The sequence below is a fragment of the Pseudopipra pipra genome, chromosome 19, assembly GCF_036250125.1.
Source record: "Pseudopipra pipra isolate bDixPip1 chromosome 19, bDixPip1.hap1, whole genome shotgun sequence".
In the NCBI taxonomy this organism is placed as follows: Eukaryota; Metazoa; Chordata; class Aves; order Passeriformes; family Pipridae; genus Pseudopipra; species Pseudopipra pipra.
The window spans coordinates 5,902,442-5,923,257 of record NC_087567.1 but is presented as its reverse complement, the minus strand read 5'-3'; the positions used below and the strand labels follow the sequence as shown (position 1 = coordinate 5,923,257).

Here is a 20,816-nt window from a genome sequence, read left to right as displayed (position 1 = left end):
AAAACCAGAGCCAGCAGAAGTAATTTTTCTGCTCTCATATAAGCACAGCCTGCTTTCCATCCGATGCCTCCGGCAAGCTCAGCACTGGGGAACACCAAGTCTGGCTCACCGAACACACTCTGGACACCAGAGTCTGTGGATGTTGAGACCGAGGCAGGACCATCATCCCACTTGACTGCAAGGCTGCTTTGGCACAGCCAGCATGAAGAGGTTGGCCAGATGTCCAGGAGCCCCAGAACTTGGACCCTGCAGCCTCACAGTGCTGACAAGGCAGCCCACTGCCCACATCCCAGAATGGGAAGCACCTCCTCTTCCCATCTGACCACTCCAATGACTATCTTGTCAGCCAAATGAGGTGCTTGGTTCAGTCAATATGCAAGACAAGCCTGGCCAATTCACACCATCCCATCAGGAGACAATTTCCCCCTTGGGGTGGAAGTCATTAGCAGATTGCACAATATTTCTGGCTGCAATTGGTCTGATTTTATCCTTCAGACACAAGCTCTCATTGTGCCTTTTTTTGAAAGATTAAAGTCCTCTTTGTTATCTGGAAAAGTACTTACAGTGTAATTAAGTCACCCAGTCCTTCATTTGATAAGGACTAAGCAGATTGAGTTCTTGCATTCCTTCCCTCCAAGGCATTTCCTTCTACATGCCTTCCAAGCTTTCAGTATCCTTTCAAAAACCCTGATACCAAAGCTGTAAGAGTAATTTTTGCATTTCAGGCCCAAAGGGGGAAGAGATCACCTCCCTACCCTTGCTTCCCACCCTGTAACCATTCCTCCTTCCCACCCAGTAGCAAGAGGCAGGGAGACATTCCCAATCCTCCAGCCCTTGGAGGCTCCTGTATTTCACTCACTTGATAGCAGTGCTGCACACTGGTACTATCAGCCTGTGCAGGCATCCTGTTACAGCACTGCACTCTGATAACAGAAGGGTTTCTGTATCCAGGGTTACCTTTGGATGTGAAGGTGGAATCAGAGGGCTTAACCTTACCTGTTCCCACCCCAGATCCTGCTACATTGGTGGGATTATTGCTAACCCACCTTGCAGACCTTTTCCAACTAAACTCCCTCCCTCCTCATGCTGTCCCCTGCAGGCAGGGCAGTTTGCTGGCAGGTATTTCAGAGTCAGCTGAGGAAAAAGCAAAAATCCAATCTTATTTTAGGAGCACAACAAGGAAAAAAAAAGTAGTCTCTCCAGATGCATTAGGATAAGGTTATATTTGTGTCAAGTTGACACTGTGCAGCCATTTCTGCTGGAACAGCTTCTTGCTTAAATCTACCCATCCCTACAGCTATAGGCACCTCTCAGCAACAGCTGAAGTGCCTGGAAAAAAAAAGGAAAATGAGGCTTTCTGGAGAAAGAAATGTGGCTGTTCACTTCAGTGGCATCACCTTCACTTTTTCAAGTCCTTTTTCGGGGCACAATATTGCATCCCAGCCTGTCCCCCACGTTCAGCCTGAGCACACCTTTTAGCTTTTAAAGCCTCACAGATGGACATCAAAAGATTCCTAATGCCAGCCCTCAGGACTCCCAAGTGAAATAAATGAAATAAAAGCATTAATTTAGCTGCACACTAAGGCGAGTTGCTCTGAAGCCACATGTGAGGCAGAGCACAACCCTGGTGTGTGCAGAGTCAGTGAGGGGCACAGCCCTTGCACCAAACTCTGCTTCCCGGTGTACAGCAGCTCAGGAGCAAGGGAACAGCTGATGCAGGAGCCAAGAAGCCACTCCAGGATCAAATGAGGCTGCAGAGGGTCCATTTCCACCATGTTCTCTGTTCCTCTGCAGACACACACTGAACTGTCCACACTTATTGAAGACATTTGTCTTTACTGGTACCTTTTCCTCCTCTGAGATATCTTACACCTACATCCTTCATGGTGAAGTCTCAGTTCTGGTGTTTGAGGGAAGCTGAAGCACCTCTCTCAAAAGGTTTGGTGGGTTGCAATAACCACAGGGAGAAAGTGCTGCTCTTGCAATTCCAAATCAGAGGCACCTGTCAGCTGTTATTGTGAAGCTCAGTGTCCCCTGGGTGATCAACAGCAGCAGCTCTCAGAACATAAACTATTCCCCCAAATCAGGCAGGAGCTCTTCCAGCTTCTCCCAGGCAATCACAGCCAGCAGGGCTATCAACCTATTTCAGTTTTTAGCAACAACTTTATGGGAATAGAGGGGGAAAGGAGCTTGGTTATTTGGAAAAGATTTATGGGACAGTCCCTGCACACGGAGAAGATTTATGGGACAGGAGCTGCCACATGCAATACTCCTCCAAATGTCCCTTGGCTACTTCACAAATATGAGTGGACCCCACATCTCCCCCAAGTGCTCCATCTAACACCTCTGCTGACAAGCATCTTTTTAGATGGCTAAAAAAACCACCTTTGCTGGATAAGGTGAAAATTATCCTTCAGCATAAAGCCTTGTTGAAGAGTAAAAAGCAGGTAACTGTCTTTAGAGGCTGGACCAGACCCACATGGGACTGGCAGAAAGATAACAGCCCTTAGGCACTGAGTGTTTTTCAATTTACACAGCCATTTCAGTACAGAAATGTACCACTTCTACAAACCTGCCTTTTTAGTCCAAATGGAATCCAATCACATAAAATACCATGTACACACTTGAGAGAAGATTCTCAGGTTATAATTTAGAAACAAGAAGGAGTTACAGCCACAAAATGGCCTCGATGTAGGCTCTGAAAGTTGTGTAAAACTTCAAATGCAAGGAGGAACACTTGTTTGGGAAGTGGTTTTAAGTCTAGGTCAGCCCTGTGCAGGGGTGGCAAGAAGTCAGCCAGAGTCCTGAACAACTATTTAAGGTCTCCAAAGAACAGGGCTCACCCTGCAGCGGGACATTCAGAATCCAAGACCCTCTGGGTATCACACCAACCCCACCAGGCTCCCAGCTTGGCTCCTGAAGCCAGACATCCACGAGGGAAGGAGACTGAGGATATTGAGGGGGTTGCCAGTGTCATGTAGTGGCAAACCTTCTCCCAGCACTCAAGAGATGCTCTGGAGGGAGAGCTGGGCACCCAGCAGCAGACATAGCAGGGCAGAAACATGAGCATCATACAAGGGAGTCAACAGTCATAATATGAAGTCCCCCAGCCCCTTCCCCCTCAGAGCAGAGCATGCCAGCCCCTCCAATCCACCCCACCAGTGTTGCCATGGGCCAGCTTTCATGCAGCAGCTCAGCTTTCAAAGAGCACGAAGTATAATCCCAACCAACCTTACTTCCCACTCCCCAGTGCCTGCTTCATGCCAGCTGCTGGCTGGAGACTCATCCCTTCCCACTCCATCCAATATCTGTGTTGGCAATTTGCTTCCCACAAGCAAAGGAATCAAGCAACATCCATTCTAGCCCTGTGTACCAAGAACAAATCAGCCCACTGTAAGTGCTGCAACTGAAGCTGTCTCAGCCTGTCACCACCACAGTGCTGTAGATGGGACTTAGTGTCCACAAGGCTGATTTGTTTGTTGGAGCTGTTAAAATATCATTATTCTAAATTCTTGCTGTAGCACATTAAATTCAAGAGTTTGGAGAGGCACACATCCATGTTCCAACTAATCAGTGCAGAGACTTCAAAACACAGGTAGCAACACAAAAGTTCAGAGGTCTAGGGGGTTGCTGCCACAGACACTGAGCACCTCTTCACCCTTTCTTAGCACATAATCACCCTCTGCTCCCCCTCTCATCCTGCTTATGGACTCAGCCTTACAAGCAGCATAGCAGGAATTGTTCATCCCACTTGGTTTAGAGCCTGAGGTCCCAGAACAGCCTGGAGCTTCACCAACTAAGGAGACACTACAGAGCAGATCCTTAATCTCACAGTTCCTTGTTTTAAACAATGTTTCCTCCTCCTCAATCCCCAGTACAAGCCAAAGACACCCTGGGTGTCCTGACTCAGTTGCTTATCTCTGACTCAAAGGCATGTCCCTGCCACACATCTCCTTTCACTGAATACCCAGCAAGAAGCAGGTTTTTGAGTGCTTCTCCAGACCAAAGCCAGGGAAGACATTTCAAACAACCTGGTGAGTACAAAAACATCACAGAAGTTACAAAACTTGAGCAAGGAGCATAATCTATAGCCTTGAACTCTGCACAGTGAGGCTCCTTCACCCCAAGGCAGACACCCCAGTGTCAATCTGCAATCTGTTCAGGAGAACCACGAGCAGGATGCCAAGGCAAAGCAGAGGAACGAGGAAAGCTTCAGCCATTCTCTCCAGACAGAAATAACTCAGCATTTCTCCCAGCCTAGTGTAGCACATCACCGAGGTAAGAAAGGCTCCAGACTACTTCAATCAATCTTGCTGGACTTAGTCCATGGTTCTTTTGTTTTCACATGTAATTAACAACATCCAGGTTCCACTAAACGAATTCAAATAAATCCTTAGATGAGTAACAGACAGCAGCTCTAGAAAGTCACATCAGCAGCTCTAGAAAGTCACATAGTAGCATTTGAAGCCCAGATTCGGAGCATTATTTGGGGTCTCAGGTAGCTCATGGTGTCCCACAAGCCTGCATAACTATATTATATCAGTTGTCCTGCTACAGAGCCCCTGGAATTGTCCTGCAGTCCATGGAAAAGCAGTTTCTGCCACAAACTTAAAGAGAAGGTGAAGTTCGAGCTCCTCCATTTCTCAGCCATCAGGAGGCAGTGGTAGAGACCAGTGAACCACAGTTCACACTAGTTATTGTTGAAGTATTAACTGCTTAATCCCCAAAGTCCTGTTCTCAAAGGTAAATTTGTTCAGTTTTTTTTCTTAAAAACCACTTTATACCTCCCAAGTCCAGCAGTGATAAGTGACAACCAAGGTTTAGCCCACAAACCTTCCTCAGTTATATCCTGTTTGGACAAAAGTCACTTTCCATTGCCCTGCCCAAACTCACAGCTTTAACTTGCTGTGGGAACGATCACAGGCATCACAAGCATCCTAAAGCAGGAAGAAATTTGCCAAAAGCTCCCAGGTGAGCCTGGAAAACAGACTGATCTCACAGCTCCCAGACAAGCTGTAACACCTGACACCATTACCTGCTTTGCATCCAAACCCAGCTCCTTCTGTGTGTGTTTAAGGTCTGCCAAGTCCTGTTGAAATGGATCACCAAGCCTTCCTTTCTTACATTCTACTGTAAGAAATTTAAGTTGCCTGTTGATACTCTGGGAGCTCAGAATTGAGATATTTTCCACTATAATGTAACTAAGTATAATATTAATTAGACAATCATATGCTGAAGTACAGCTAACCTGTGATAACAGGTTTTTTGGACAGCAATGATGTGAGCAGAGCTGAACAATTGTGATACCACCACATGTACTGCAACACACACAAGAATTGAAGTACTTGCCAGCTTTAGGGAGTTTCAAAGAATCACAGAATGGTTTGGGTTGGGAGGGACCTTAAAGATCATCTTATCCCAACCCCCTGCCATGGGCAGGGACACCTTCCACTAGACCGGGTTGCTCAAAACACCATCCAACCTGGCCTTGCACATTTGTAACACCCTCTTCTGTCCCAAATCACTTAGAGCATCTACACACAAATCCTCCTGGTATCAAGACCTGCTTAATGGGTTGCAAGTTGAAGTGGACGGGCTACGTTATCCATCTCAGGCAGTGTTTTCCAAGTGTTACCAGTTGTTGGCAAATAGGTGAAGTCTGAGCCACAAACAGCTGAGGCACAGCTGGTTTTTGCAGAATTACTAAAATATTTCCAAACACCACGCCAGGAACTGCAGGAGATGTTAATACAGAGATTAAACAGGTAGCTGTACCTGGCAGAGCTGCTTAGCTCCAGCACAGAGCACACAATTCCCACCTGGCTGTGCCTCATGTGCTACATGAAACTAGAAAAACAATCCCAAGGCCAAAAACTTTCCTCTGTTTTCTCGAAAAATACTGAGACTCTTTACACTAAGTTCATCCAGGAGTTAACCACAAGGAACTTCTGAATATAGGGACTACACCAACATGACTTGGACACAACAGAAAAGGACTGGGAGGATTCAAAACCATCCCCACACACCACAGCTCTGCTCCACTTGCCCCTGGAACAGGGTCAGGAACAGGAGGGAGGGCCAGGAACAGATTGGCTTGTTCAAAAGAGGCAGCCAGCCCCTATTTTTAATCCAGAGAATCTTTTTACACTGTATTACCATTTTTTTCATCCCCTGGAGGAAAAAAAGACAAAAAAAAAAAAAAAGAACAGTGGGCAAACCCACCACACTTACCTGCCCCAAGAGCTCAGGGTGCGCAGCACTGGTTTATTTTGTGTTGTGTCTCTCCAGTCAAATCAAGCCCTTTCTTCCTTGGGGTGAAGAGCAGCTTTGGCCTCCACCATCAGCTTCCTCCATGGCTGCTTGGGAGCTGCACGTGCCATCCAGACAACAGGAGCTGCATCCTGGTGCCACACACCCATGGTTTTCCTCCCTGGTACCCTCCAGGCTTACAGGCCCACATCCATCCCTGCTTCAGCTCCTAGGACCCCCTGAGCAGACCATTCACTCACAAAGCCAGGTTTTGCTGCTGCTCAGCTCTGTGACCATTATTTTAGCTCCTTATCACAACCCTGTCCACAAATAGTCACTGCAGAGAGCCCAGGACAGTCTCCATCAGCTGCTCCACTGAAAATACATTAGGGTTCTACCCCATTCAAACAGAAAAAAGATCCCTAATCTAACAAAAGAAACCCACTGTGGCAACTACAGTTATGATTTCAAGGCAGCTGTACAGAAGCTTAACACCAAAAACCTTAACTCAAATCCAGAAAAATATCTAAAGGGGAAAAACAGGTTGCCCTCACTCCCCATTTATAAGAGGACAATAGGAAGTGCAGCCCCCCAGGACCACCCACACCCAGCTGATGACACTCAGAATTAGGGCTGATTAGAGGATTCAGCTGGGGAGGACACGAGTCCCACCGTGAACAAGGCTCTGCTGGTGCCCCTGAGAGGAACAGGACGTCCCCCCACCACATGACAGCTGAAATCCCAGTATTGAAAAGAAACACAAACCGAGATTAGTCTTGACATTTCTGGGGCTTGTAATCACAGTGGGTGACAAAAGCAAATTCTGGATCAGAGCCTTTCCCTGAGCAATTTAAACACATCTATTTTAAGGGAAGGCTGAGTTAAACAAAGGGGTGACAGCCCGAAAGTTGAAAGCCACAGGATGTGGAGTTCTGGGATTATATGATAATTAGGCAGTCCAAGTAGTCTCCAAGATATGTGATTTTTTTAGGAAATCAGGGTGGAAAAGCACTGCCACTGCTGCCCCTCACACTGTCTGTGGGTCCTTGTCCCTTGTCCCCCTGCATGCTGTAGAGGGGCACTGCTGGCCAAAATCACTTGACCCCCTCGCAGGGTGAAGGCTCGATTCAGGAGGAGGAAATAATCAGGCAGGAAGTGAAAATTAAACCACACAGTGGAAAATGGACGGGAATGGCTTTTGCATTCATCTGCCTACGCTGGCACCTTGTCAAAGGGCTTTTATTGGGAAACCACGGCTGGAACCAGGGACTCCGGTGGGGGGAAAGCTGTGTTTTTCCTGCTTGAGGCTCAGTGCCTCCTGTGAGTTATCCCGCAGCAACAGGAGATGGGTTTGAGGTGAAACTTGAACTTTTGGTGCGTTTCCCCATCCCATTTGTTCATGCCTCCCCCAAGCAGCAAATCCAGCCGTGTCAGCAGAGGCACGAGGCCGTGTTGCAGGGGATTCTCGTGTTTCCCAGCCCAGCTGGATTGGTACTCACTCCAGGCAGCCTGATGGCACTGGCACCGCTGGAGCTTGAGCCAGGAGGAACAGTGACACCCACTGAAAGGAGAATCCTCCTTCCCCAGCACTGCTGCCTCTGCTCCGGGGGCTGTAGCACATGGGACAGAGCTCAGCCCAGCCCGGGGGGCTCCGGGAGGAGAGGCTGGGGCTGCCCCGTGCGGGATGCAGCCACTTGCAGATGCTTCTGGGGATGCAGCCACTTCAAGATGCTTCCGGCTGGTTCCTCACGAACAGCCCCACGGCAGGGCACGGCTGAGCCCGTCAGTGATGCTGGTGACGCCTCTGGGCAAATGCCTTAAAGAAAGGGCAAAATGCAGTGGGACATGAGTGTGAGACAGCCCTGTGAGCAGCATGGTCGGGGGGAAGGAGAAGAGTTGGTCCAGGTGCTGGTGTGCTCCCTTAAGCCCCAAATGGTGCAGATATCCAAGCTTGTGACTAATATTAATTGTAAATATATTAACTTTTTTTTTTACTTGAATCCAGCCTGTTTTACCTGTTTGGGTTATCGGTGAGCGATCCCACTGCCTTTATCCCAACCCACGAGCCGTTTCGCCTCCCCTTCTCCCCATCCCCGCTGCGGAGCGGGCAGTGGGAGCAGCAAGCGGTAACCCGGGGCAGCTCAGCCCAGTGGGTCACAGCCGCGGGGCAAAACTCCCTGCACATCCCCGGAGCCCTCCCCGGTGCTGAGTGTCGCATTCCCTACCCGCTTCCCACCCCGCTCCCGTTCCCTTTCCCGGTGCCCGCCGCTCGCAGTCCTCCGCGCCGCCAGGGGGCGCGCTGGCGCCCGCCGCGCTCTGTGGGCGCTCCTGCCCGGGGGCGGAAGGACGCGCTGATGGAGCCCGGCGGGTCCCGCCGCCTCAGGTGGGGACGGGCGGGGAGACCGGGGCGGCCTGGGGGGGCACCGGGGGGAGCTGCAGTCCGGGGGGCCTGAAAGGGCACCGGGGGTGCTCGGGCTGGGCGGCCGCAGCGGGGTGTCAGGCCCTCTCCCCTCACCACCGCCTCTTCTGTCCCCCCTTAGCACGGAGGAGCGGCCGGCGGGTGGCGGCCCCGCGGCCCCGCGGTGCCCCCGCGGGCAGAAGGATTTCCTCCCCGACGGCTCGGCCCGCCAGGCCGAGAGGCTGCGGCGGTGCTGCGAGGAGCAGTGGCGGATCCTGTCCGAGGAGCGCGTGGAGCGGCCGTAAGTCCGGCCCTGGGGCTGGGCATGGCTTGGTCCCCGGGAGGAGTGATGCGGGGGGGGGGCAGAGCTCAGCTCACGGGTTATTATCGGTAGGGTAGAGCTGTCGTAGCAGGGAGGTGTTAGTTAGCACAGTAAGTCCCCTCTAAGTTCACCTGCACACAATTTTCCCCGTCTGGAGCAGCAGCAGCAGGGGACACAGCCTGGCTCTTCCTGCAGCAGCAGAGGGACACGCTGGCACACCTGTGGCTGTTTAGAAAGTCCCTCAAGGGGCTTCTGTTTTTCACAGGTGTGTATATAATCCTGTAGGTCTTTGCAGACAGCAGCCACTGTCCTCTTGGGCATGGTCCGAGTTACAGAGCACATTGTTGATGCTCCTTGTGGCCCTGTGGTGATTTGTCTGGCTCTCAGTGCCCCTGGTTTATCAGTTTTGGTGGTTTCAACAACCCTGCCAGTCTCTGGAGCTTATCACTCCTTGGGAGATGTTCACACACTGCCTCTCAACACACACTTTCTCTGTTTGGCCTGCAGCTATTGATTTTTCCCTGTGAGTCCCTGTGGGTAGGATACAGCAATTTGAGTGTGTCTTGGCAGCAGCTGAACAATTGTATGATACAGAATCGCAGAATGGTTTTGGTTGGAAGGGACCTTAAAGATCATCTTGTTCCACCCCCTGCCATGGGCAGGGACACCTTCCACTATCCCAGGTTGCTCCAAGCCCCGTCCAACCTGGCCTTGGTCACATCCAGGGATGGGGCAGCCACAGCTTCTCTGGGCAACCTGTGCCAAGGCCTCAGTATCCATAAATCCTGGCTTAGGCCATGCATCTCCAGCAGGCTGCTGTAGCCTATGGACATGCATCTGTGGTGCTGACTGAAGGCACTTTTAACTAGTTGGTGATAATAAACCATTCAGCTGGTGCTGCCTCATCCAGGGGATGATGTCTTTCTGACATCTTACCCTGTAAAAATGCCACCTGTAAATTTGCTGCCTTTTGACACCTTCCTGAGCTCCTTATGTTGCTACACTAGGAGCTGATTGTAGGACATATCAGTGGTAACAAACTAATCTTTAACCTTCTCAGGGGGAATCAGGTAAAAGCTGAGTGGAAGCCAGGACAGGGCATCGTGGAGCTGCTGTCCCCTGCGGTGAGTTGCTACAGAGTGTACTCAGTGCCATCACCTCCTGCTGCCTCATAGATTCCTTAATTTGCTTCTTGAAATGGGAGGGAGCCTGGTTGTCAGCAGGGAACAGCCAGAGCCCATCAGGGATTTGTGCTTCTGTTCCAGGGGAAGTTCTGGCACACCATGGGGTTCTCAGAGCGAGGCAAACAGTGCTTGCTGCCTGAGGAAGCTCTGTACCTGCTGGAGTGTGTAAGTAGTATGGGGGCATTGGGTCCTTACTGAGTGATTGCAGGAGCTATAGCAGCTGATAAACACCTGGTTCTCAAGGAATTGTCCCTTTTTAGCATGTTTTCATGAGTTCATCCCTTGTACTCTGGAGCAACCTCTGTGTCACTGGCAGTGTAGTTGGATCGGTGGCCAGTTTATTCAGCTGGTGTCATGTTTAACTCACTTAAGAGGTCTTTGGGGCTGCTGCTTGGGATTTTTTTCCCAGTATATATGCCAGAGAGAAATTTAAATATGACAGAAAGAAATTTACGTGTGGCAGACAGAGGAGTGAGACCAGGCTGTGTTCAGTGCTCCTCTGCCTGCAGAAATACTGCTTAGGGTTCACTTGGATTTCTTTGCTGTAAAGAGTGTTTTTTTTTGTCTCTCCACCAAAGCCTTTTATCAGTAGAATAGGTGCATTGATATAAAGGGGAACTTTTATCCCTTAGCAAAACTGAAACAGGTTATGGGCATCTGATGCCATCCCTTAAATCCTAACAGCAAAGGTCAGGCTTTTTTACCTCTGGCATTTTGATGAACAGTTTGTAAACAAACTCATGACAATACTTTAGTGAGTTGCTGACTATAGAATCTCTCCCCAAAAGCAGAAAAGATCAGTCAGATGCCATCAGCCCATCCCATGGGAAAGGTGTGGTTCCTAGTGTTTAGTTTTCTTTATGAGTAACACAGTTTATAAAACAAAAAAGGGGAGAAAAAAGAGGCGTAACCTAAAGCTGCCTCCTGGAGGTTGGTTTTCCTGTTTCACCTCTTCCTTGGGGAAGCTACCTATGGGATCTCTCGGGCTGCAGTAAATGCTTCCAAGGAGGCACCAACTGATGGCATGTAAGGATGCCTCCAATTCCTCTGCTTCAGCTCTCTCAGCTGTGCAGGTCATAAATATTTTTGTGATTGTGCTGTGTCCTGAATTGCTGAGATCATCAAAGTTAAATTATCTCTCAAAACAATGATTATTTTATCAGTTGAGCATTTTGGTCCCAGCTGCATCCTCCAAACAGATGCAGCACTGGAGCAGGAGCTGAGAGTTGGGGATGGGAACTTCTTACCTGGCTGATAAACCCAGGGCATGGAGGAGCTGGGCATGGGAGAGGGACTGTAAGTAATCCAGGCTGGCAAATGGGGAGAGATGGATATCATGTCAGGGAGGGTGCTGGGACCAGCTGTCAGGACCAGTGGGAAGAGACTGGTGTGAGCTTGCATAGATTTGTTCCCTGTGATTCTCTCACACCAAGCTTTTGCCCTGCAGGGCTCTGTCCAGCTCTTTTTCAGGGATCTGCCCATGTCAATCCAGGAAGCCTACGAGACCCTGCTGTGCCAGGAGACAATGAGCCTGTCACATTACCAGGTGTGTTGGGATCTGCTGTTGCAGGGAGGGTGAAAGCAGAGCCCAGCCTCTGCCACGCAACCTCTTCCAGTGACTGGAAGCAGAGTAGGACAGTGAGGGAGGGGAGGGACGTCATTTACAGTTGTTCCCACTCACCTTCATCCTGTTTCCCCACTTTTGCTTTGGACCTGGCGTTTTCTCTGCTGCCAGTGCCACACTGTTCACTCAGTTGTGGCGAAACTGAAGTAAACAGTTTGGGTTTAGGGTTGTCATTTAACCCTCTTGCTTTCCTTTGCTCTAAGGTGTTCAGCCACTTGAAGCAACTGGGTTATATTGTACTGAGATTCGACCCCAGGTAACCAACTTTTCCTTTCCCCACTGCTTTCTCCTTTCTGAAGGCCCTGTGCCCACTGCCTGGCCCCAGGGAACAGCAGAGAAGAGGACTTTGGCCCTGCATTCCATCTCTTGGGAGGATTAAAGGCTAAAAGTGGCACTCTACCCTTCCTTGCTCCTCCCTCTTGAGGAGGTGATTGGGAACATGAAATGGGGCATGAACTGAGGACCATCCTGGTCCTTCTTGGGGATTTTCTGTGCCTTTTGTTTCTGTATTCTGGGGACTGAGCAGAAGGCTAGTTGCACTACCTCACCCTGCTCTCAGCCTCTGTGTTGGTCTCTCCTTTCAGCACTGTCCCGTCTCCCTACGAGAGGCAACTGAACTTGGAAAGTCACTGCAAGAGCTCTGGGAAACACCATCGCAAAAGGAGGAGGAGTTCCAGCCCCCGGTAAGGAAGTGGCCCAAAGCCTTCTCCCATCCTCTCCCAGGCCATGCTGGCTCAGGAACAGCTGATTTGCTGCAGTGTCCCCAGGCCCTTGTGCTGTGGGTGATCTAATCTGGCGCAATTGCTCTTGGCTGTCCCCAAGCAGTGGAGCGCTTTTCCTGGGCACTTTGCAGTGTTCCCTTTTGCCACACGTGTACTTCATCCAGGGCTAAGAGGGGCAAACTGCTCCTGAGCCCCACAGCTGTGGTGCTGAGGTGCCAAAACAGAAGAGTAGAGAGGTCAGTGCAAAAGAAACACGGGTCAGGTGTCTCCTCTTGCTCTTTTGTAGTGGGAGCACAGATACCCCATTCACATCTTGCACTTATCCACCTCCTCAGTCCAACTTATATGCCAGGACTACAGCAGAAAGCACCTGGGGTTTGCATGTGGCCTCTAGATGTTGCCAAAATGTCAACAGAAACTGGCAGATTTAGTAATTTTGCTAATAATTCTGGCAGCTCCCAGGAGGTGGCGTCAGCCTTTCAGAAATGGGGAGGAGAGGCTGGGCCTTGAGTCCCTGTTAACAGTAAATCAGTGCCCGAGGAGTTGTGAAATTGTAGCAATTGGGAGATTAAACTGCTGGTCTAAGAATTGCCCCATCTTCTCTGGAACCAGGGATTGACTTTCATACCAGTAAGAGGTGCTGGCAGGCAGGTTTCTGCCTGGCCTGTGCTGCTTTGGCTGATGTCCATCATGTTTGCATGGAGGTGTTTGGGTCAGTGGAGCGTGGAGGCTGCATGGCAGGTTGGGAACAAATCAAGGCTGGGATTCTCTTGGGCATCAAAGTCAAACCTCATGCAGGACTTCGGAAAAGTTTATTCTGCCTTTGGTATTCACTGCTTGGTTTTGGCCTGCTTTTCTCCCTTCTCATTTGTCACACTAGTCAAGAGGTGGTTGCAAGGGTTTGCAGACCTGCCTGGGGGTTCCTGCCACCTTTGCTGTTCTTCCTTCAGGCTTGGCAGGCTGTATTTTTCCTGTTAGCAGGGAGGGGGCAGGATTCAAAGGAAATCAAGTTCCACCACATGCTCTCCCTGTCTTTCATGCTGCTGTTTCTGTCTTTAGGTCACATGAAAAGAAACATAAGGTATCTGAGGACCTTCCAGGAGCTGAAGGGACCTCCAGCAAAGATGGAGATGACTGTGGAGACTCCATGTGCCTTCCCATGGATGAAAAGCCCTTGTCAGTACAGCCAAAGGAATCAGATGCTGGCAATGCAGAGCAGGAGTCAAACCCAGTTCCTCTTGATACAGGACAAAAGAACTCTCTGAGTCCCTCCAGGAGCCAGGCTGAAGACCACAAGGAGAGCAGCAGTGGCACCCGTGCACCCCGCTGGGATTTTACCACCATCACCTTTCCAAATGTGGCCCCAGACCAGCCGTGCACACACCTGCCCTCCCCTGACAACAGGCTCCTGCCAGAGAACGTGCCAGGGAGGGAGGTTGATGCAGCTTCCTGGTGCACACGCATCAACCAGAAACAGGAGAAGCTGACCCGGAAGGAGAGGAGGCAGTGGGAGAGGGAGAGCAGGTATAAGAGCAGCGTCAATGCCGACCAGGAGGTGAGGCGCTGCTCCAACTGGCAGGAGTACAAAGCCCTTTTGGAGCAGAGGAGACAGCAGAGGGTTTGGAAACGACCGTCACATCTCTGGGACCAAGCTGTCACGCCACTTCTGCGGCCAGATGAAGCTACCTCGTCAGGTAGTGGCTGTGGGAACTTGGCAGGGACCATTCTCCCCCCCAGCTCTGTGAAACGGTGCCTGGTATGCAGCAGCAAAAGGGATGACATGGAGAAGCTGAACATCAGTTTAGGGGACAGTGCTTTGAGCAGGAGAATCTTTCTATAGCCCGCTCAAGTGCCAGGATAAACAGGGCCTTGGGAGGTCCTCTAATCCATTCCCCATGTCCTGCTGTATTGCAGTCCTTCCTGCTAGGCTGTTAGGCATGTGCAATCAGGGCCAGCAAGATGCAAAGCAACTGCAGGGTGTTCTGGGCTGTGTGCTGGGAGGAGATGAGGAAGTTGAGGCCTTTGAAGTAGCCAGTGGTGACTGTGGTGCTGCCAGCCATTGTCGGGGGAGGAAGGCTCGTGGGTGGTGGTGGAGTGCTTGGAGTGCCCTGGGAGGGAAATTGCTGGTCTGATCCTTTCCTGTTCCTTCTCCCTCCAGCTGCGCTCCTCCAGCAGATCAGTGTGCTGCAGCCCTCCCACATCCTGGATGGAGCCTCCCGGTTAGTATCCAGCCAGTCAGCTCAGTATCCAGCCAGTCAGCTCGGAGCTGTTTGGGAGCAGAAGCTGTCTTGTGACCGTCCCTGCTTGTGAGGTCTATGGGACGCTCACAGTGGCAGTTTGGGAGCTGCCTGATATCCAGGGTGGCAAGAGAATCCAGTGCTCTGCTCCATGGCCTCCTTGCATCTGTAGTGAGGGGCTGACATTTCCATGAAGTACCAGGTCCTGCAGCAAGAGATCCAGGGCTTTCCAGGCCAATTAAAACAGCAGGGTTGCTCTCTTATCCTGCTATTTCCCCTCTGCACCCAAGCCTGGTAATCTCCCTCAGAGGTTTGGTTTGTTTTCACCTGTGCCTCATCCCTGGAATGTGCTGCCATCCAGCTGTGGTGGATATAAAACCCTGGCTTTGGGACTTTGGTTCTGCACCTGCCCCAGAGTCTGTGCGGTGCTTGTGTGCAGTCCCTGCAGTGCTTTGCTCCCGTCTCTGTTAGTGCTGCTTCTTGCAAGGGGCTCTGCAGAGAAGGGAGTGGGGCAGATGTGGGGCAGGATCTTGCTCTGGTCTGTCTGCAGGAAAGCTCTGGAAAGTAATTAGAACAGTTGCAGGGTCAGTCCTTTGAGGAGTGAAGCCTTTCAAAGGGTCCAGACTAGTCAGGGCTCAGGAGTTTCTTCTGCCTCTTTGCTCTGCTGTATGAGTACCCTACAGTGTTTCTATCCCATGCTTATGTGAGTGTGTTCTCTTCTGCAGGCTGCAGGAGGACCCAGAGGCCATGAAGATAGACTTCAATGTGTATCAAGCAGATGCTGTGTCCAGGTTTAAGAAGACAAACCCTGGGAAGCCATATGTCAGGATGTGTGTTCGGAGGTACCCGAGAATCTTATGCTGTTTTCTGGCACATTGCAGTTGCTGTTGTGGAAATGAAGTCCTAATGATCTGTAAATGAGCCAGCACCTTGTGAGCTTTACAGATCATCAGAGTGCCTCCCTGGAGAGTGGTCCTGCCTAGAATTTTTTTTTCTTTCAGTTCCTCCTTTGTTGGAGGCTGTGGCTGACAATTCCCCCAGCCCTTGCACTCAGCTCACACTGTTTGGTCATCTGGTTGCTGCTCATGTCTGAGTATTACTGGGAGTCAGGAATAAGAAGCCACAGCTGTTTTTATGCAATGCTTGTGAAACTCAGGTAGAGCTGAGTTGCAAGGGAGCTGTATGGCCCCTGAATCCTCAGTCAATCCCTATGGATTTCTGCAGAGATGAACCTCCCTAGAGCTTGCTACAGGCTCTGGCTTCAGTATTTTGATCTTTCTTAAGTGTAACTTTAAGATCAGTATGAACAGAGGGTAGGTGTCCTGTTTCTTGCTGAGTCCAGAACCTGATACTTAAACTCCATATCCAGGTACAAAGTTCAGTGTCTACCTTTTCTCATTTTCCTACATTAAACCTGTACCCATGCTCTCTGCAGCTGTAGTAGACAGAGCAAGAAAGTTGTTAATGCAGTTTTACTAAGGTAAATCATGAGCAGTAGGATGATCCTTGTTGCAAAGAATACTTTCATTGATGAGCAAACAGACTCTATAGAATTAAAAGGAGGGAAAAGCAGGTCAGATGTTGATCCCAGCAACCTAAAGATCTTCCCAGCAGAGAGGTATTACGATTGCACTGAGCTGGCAATGTGCCAATATCCCTGTGAGCCGCATCTGATAGGCACAGTGGGGAGCAGGGTGCAGTTGCCCTTGTTTTTTTGGCAAAGGATTCAACAGCTCCCAGTTCCCGGCATGCTGCGTATTCACTCTCAGGGCTGGCAGCCTCCTGCTTTGACTGGAAGGGGTGTGGAGGATCACTACCAGCTCCTCAGGCCAAAGGGAGCTGTTGTGATGGCTGGCCAGGACAGCTTTGCCTCTGTGTTCCTCTTGCTTTGAGAACAAACAGGATGTTTTTTTTCTCCCTGCAGCTTTGACGAGCAGATCCCGTCCCTGCGGGCTCTGAAGCAGGTGACGTACCTGAGCGGGGACGTCCCGCTCGTCTTCGCGCTGGTGGATCACGGAGAAATCACCTTCTATTCACTGAAGGAATTCAAGTTGCCTGTTGATGTTAGTCACTGAAGCTGCTGTCACTTGCAGGAATGGTGTGGGATGAAGGGAAGAGCTCTGCTCAGGATTTGTTGTCCTGATCAATCAAATATTACAGAAAATAGAACCTGGAACCTTGGGTAGTTGACCACTTTATGTCTGTAACAGACTTCACCTGCCCAGATGGCTCAGGCATAATAGCATGATTTACAGCAAACAAGTGGGTATGGCTTAGCTGGGCATTTCTGGACTGGAGTAACCATGTCTTTGTTCTTGAAGCCGCTGGTTCTCCAGCTTTTTCACCTTGTGGACCACCAGTCTGCCTTTTTTGTCATCTTTCACTGACCTGTGGACCATTAGCAAACACCTTACCTGGTGATCCTTGTCACATGTTAAGAAGCACTGTGTGTTGAATGGAGTGTCACTGAGGTCAGCTGGGGACAGAATAAGCTGATCAGTGGTTGTGTCCTGAGCCTCTGTCATTCAGCTCTGCCAATGACCAGCAGATCAGGTTCTGATCTGAAAAAGGCATGGCCATAAACTCAGTCACCTGGAGTAAAGTTTCCAGACACTCGAGAGCAGGAAAGTGTGCCTTGAACACAATTTCATCAGGCAGAGGTCACGGAAAGCCCCAGAGCATTGCAGATGGCACCTCAGCCTCGTGCTGCAGCAGCTGTGCTAAACCATGTTAAAGTTTGACCAGCACTGTCAGCACACTGTCTCTGATAGTCTCACCAGGGCTGAACTGCAGCCTCTCTGTGTCAGCCCAACATCCTCTTTCCTGGCTGTGGATCTTTGTTATTTCTCTTGCAAGTGAGAGATCCCTCAGTAAAGAAAAAAGCTGCAAATTCCTAATGAGCGTTCCAGTCCTGTGGCTGTTGTCCTCCAAACCAAGGATATCATTGCTTTCCACCAGGATATCTTGGTACCAAATTTGCTTTAGCGTCTATGCAAAAAGTGCCAGGTGCCAGAAGGTCTGCTCAGTGGATGGAAGTGAGCTGAGCATGGCTGTGTTTGGTACCAAGATTTTCAGAACTGTAAGAGCAACTGGTTTAGATGTGTTTTATTTGCTATTTTTTTAATTCCTTTTGGAGATGTGGAGAAGGCTAAGCAATAAAAAAATCTTTTTCCAACAATGCAAGCTCCTCATTGTGGTCCTTAATTCCCCTAGAAATGTTAAGTTATGCACAGGGAGACTCTGTGGAGGCTACTGGAAGCCCAGTAGCAGCAGCTGGTGAGCGCCTGCTCAAGGTCACACAACCCTGCTCCTACGCCCGTGTGTGTTTGGATCCAGCTGCTGCCCTGTTCCCTGGGAGGGCAGCGTGACTCAGAGCCTGGAGGTGTCCCTACATCCGCTTGCAGTTCCTGTCGGCACACCACTCTTTCTCCTGCGTGGTCAGAGGTATCGTAGCCCAAGGTGGCAGGGCTCTGCTGCCAGCCTGGTCCGGTTTCACACACACACACCCCGCGCTTATCAGATGCTGGAGTCGGCGGGGCTCTGCTGAGGTGAGGGTCTGACAGCTCCTCCCACACTCCCTCCCCTTCCTCTTCCTCCTTCCAGCCCCGCTTTGACTCCGATAGTCCTCTTCAAAGCCGGGGTTGGCAGCTCCACCTGCCCTCAGCACTGTCCCAGACTGTTTTACAGATTAAAGGCAGTGGGAAGGGAGTTTCTAAGAACGGGCGCAGCCAGGAGAGCTCCAGCCTGACCCACAGGGCTCATGTTTGTCCTGGAATTAGGTCAAACTCACTCCTGTTGATTTCAATCAGTCTCACCTCCTTATGCCAAGGTGGAATTGTATCGATGAACTCTACGAGAGCCACCCAGTGAGTTTCGCTGGGGCAGAGACTCCCTGATTCAGCAAAAGACAATTACAATTTAATAACCAAGTGCAGGGAGGATTGAGAAACTGTGGCTGCCTTGCTCAGCACCACAACATCTGACAGTGCCTTTACCAGGATGGGAGCACGATGCAGACTGATACCACTGCTCCACCTTGGCCTGCGATGCGCATCGGCTGGGTGTTGCAAGAAGACGACAGAAATAAACACTTTAATTGAAAAAACATCACTTTTGGAAGCGCGGGTGAAACACTGACTGTTCCTGGCCCCTTGTCAGAGGTAATTTCGAGCTTTTACGTGGATGCAGAGAGGTCGGCAGACCTTGGGCTGCCGTTGCACGCTGCATAGGTGCAGATTCCTCGCTCAGCTGTTGTTTCCTGCCGCACGACACGGGCTGGCTGCTGCAGCAGCAAGAGCAGCCGTTGTGTCCCTCTCTCCGGCGAGGGCTCCGAGTTTCCGAAAAGTCTTTCTGTTTCTTTGTCACGACAGGCCGGCACCTCCGGGGCTGGAGGAGGGCGCTGCGCCGGCCCTGGAAGCGGCTTTCCCTGCTGGCTTTCCCGGCTGGATTTCCCGGTGCCAAGGCCGGGGTCGGTGCCCGCGAGCCGCGAGCGGCGCTGTGCCGCTCTCTGATTGGCTGCGGAGGGCTGGGCTACTGAATTATTCATGAGCGCGCCGGATGAAAGCGAGGCGGGGCCGCGGCCGGGCTTGATTTGCATGTTAGGCCCCGCCCCAGAGGTTGTTTGCATAGCGCTGTCCCGCCCCCCAAGGGGCGGAGCCGCGGCCGGTCCCGCCCCCGCCGCGCCCCTCCCGGAGGTGCCCGCGGAGCGAGGCCGCCGCGCAGCGCGGGGGGAGCGGGCGCGGAGCGGAGCGCGGCCGGGGCGGCCCGGCCCCAGCCCCCGCAGGTGAGCGCTGCTCGCTGGGGCCGCGGGGGCCGCGGGGTGGGCTCCGGGGAAGGGGTCCCGGCGGGGGGGTCCGGCCGGCGCGGCCCCGGCCGTGCCCGCCCGCCCTGTGCGGCCCCTCCGGCGCGGCCGGCAGGTGCTCGCCGGTGCCGGGGCCACTTCGGCCGCGCCTGGGGCTGCCCGCGCCTGGAGCCCCCGCTCACCCGGACACCGGTGCGGGCTGCCCGCGGAACTTGAGTGCCGGCGCGGAGCGCTGTTGGGTTTTTGTTTGCCGTTCTGGGGTTCGCTGCGCTGTGTCTGTCCCGGCCGGAGCGCGCAGCCCCCCGCGGGTACCGCGCGGCGGCTCCGCATCCCGGGATTTCCCGGGGGAGGTGGCGGCGGGGGCCGCGCCGGGACTTCCTGCTCGGCCCTCGGGGAGCGGGGCCGGGCCGGGGCTGCTCCGGGGCCGCCGTGGGGGGCGGTGGGAGCTGCTCCCTCCCCGCCTGCCGTGGGAGATGCCCCTGCCCGTGTCCAGCTGCTCCCGAGCAGATGTGATGAACGAGAGCTGCAGGGACTCCCTTGGGACTCTCTGTTAGCATTTTCTCTTTATTTATTTTTATTTTCCCCTTCAAATCCCTGCCTGTATTAAGATGCATCGTGTTACTAGTTCTTTTTCCTCCCCGAAGTTTTCAGAGTTTCATGGGTGAGGGACCGCGTTGCTGTTAACAGGCTGCGAGCAGGTGAACCAAAAAGGCGAAACAAGTTTGGCTCGGGTTGCCCTTCATTGTGCCATTGGAACGGGCTGTTGCTGACATCTCTCCTGGAGGTGAGGCTTTGGAGAAAGCTTTGTGTGTTTGTGTTTAGTGTTGTTGAAGGTGTAGAGCAGGCGAAGCAGGTTCTGTGTTTCTGCAGTCAACGATACAAAGCCTTACACTGATGTGGGGACAGTGACAAGACAGGAGGACAGCCCCGCTGAGATTGTAGTAGTAAAAGCTGTCCGTTGTAATGTCTTACTAGGTGGGGAATGCTGCTCTTTTTAGTCACCTGAAAGCACTTCAGTCAACTGGAATATCTGGCTTTACCAAGTCCCAGGTGTAGCTGTGTGCCCAGAGCAGCTGCCTGGTGATTTTAGCTTTGATTCGGGAAGCTGGTGCTTCTGGCAAGCGGAATGCAAAGCGATAGCAGGTCCCAGGGGTTCTCCATGCATCCTGGCACGTTCCTTGTAAGGACAGCCCAGCCCATGGAAGGGACAAGGATGATCTCTGCCAGTAGTGAGCAGTCTCTAATCCCACTTGTAGCCTCGCAAGGGGCTCCATAGAGT

The 20,816-nt window shown here is 51.6% G+C and overlaps 2 protein-coding genes across 4 annotated transcripts in view; both read left to right on the top strand.

Annotated features, from left to right (window-relative positions):
• The first annotated feature begins 8,571 nt into the window (after positions 1-8,571).
• TSEN54 (tRNA splicing endonuclease subunit 54) lies at positions 8,572-17,056 on the top strand. Its single transcript, XM_064675865.1, has 11 exons — positions 8,572-8,632; positions 8,790-8,948; positions 10,030-10,093; positions 10,235-10,318; positions 11,601-11,699; positions 11,981-12,033; positions 12,362-12,460; positions 13,559-14,193; positions 14,658-14,718; positions 15,462-15,578; positions 16,661-17,056. Exons 1-11 carry the CDS (start codon positions 8,604-8,606, stop codon positions 16,809-16,811), a joined length of 1,551 nt encoding a protein of 516 aa, XP_064531935.1. The 5' UTR covers positions 8,572-8,603; the 3' UTR covers positions 16,812-17,056.
• A 2,360-nt stretch (positions 17,057-19,416) lies between these two features.
• The window catches only part of LLGL2 (LLGL scribble cell polarity complex component 2), a 33,211-nt gene continuing 31,811 nt past the window's right edge, over positions 19,417-20,816 (top strand). The window contains exons 1-2 of one of the 3 annotated variants that reach the window (XM_064675862.1): positions 19,425-19,519; positions 20,182-20,321. The gene's annotated coding sequence lies outside the window, so the exon portion shown is untranslated. Of the gene's footprint in view, positions 19,520-20,181; positions 20,322-20,816 lie in introns of all 3 variants that reach the window. The other 2 variants (XM_064675861.1, XM_064675863.1) reach the window with 2 other exon arrangements.

Coding starts and splice junctions, on each gene's coding strand:
- TSEN54 (XM_064675865.1), top strand. CDS start 8,604: ATGGAGCCCGGCGGGTCCCGCCGCCTCAG. Junction 8,949..10,029: donor GAGGAGCGCGTGGAGCGGCC/GTAAGTCCGGCC, acceptor TAACCTTCTCAG/GGGGAATCAGGTAAAAGCTG. Junction 15,579..16,660: donor GTCAGGATGTGTGTTCGGAG/GTACCCGAGAAT, acceptor TTCTCCCTGCAG/CTTTGACGAGCAGATCCCGT.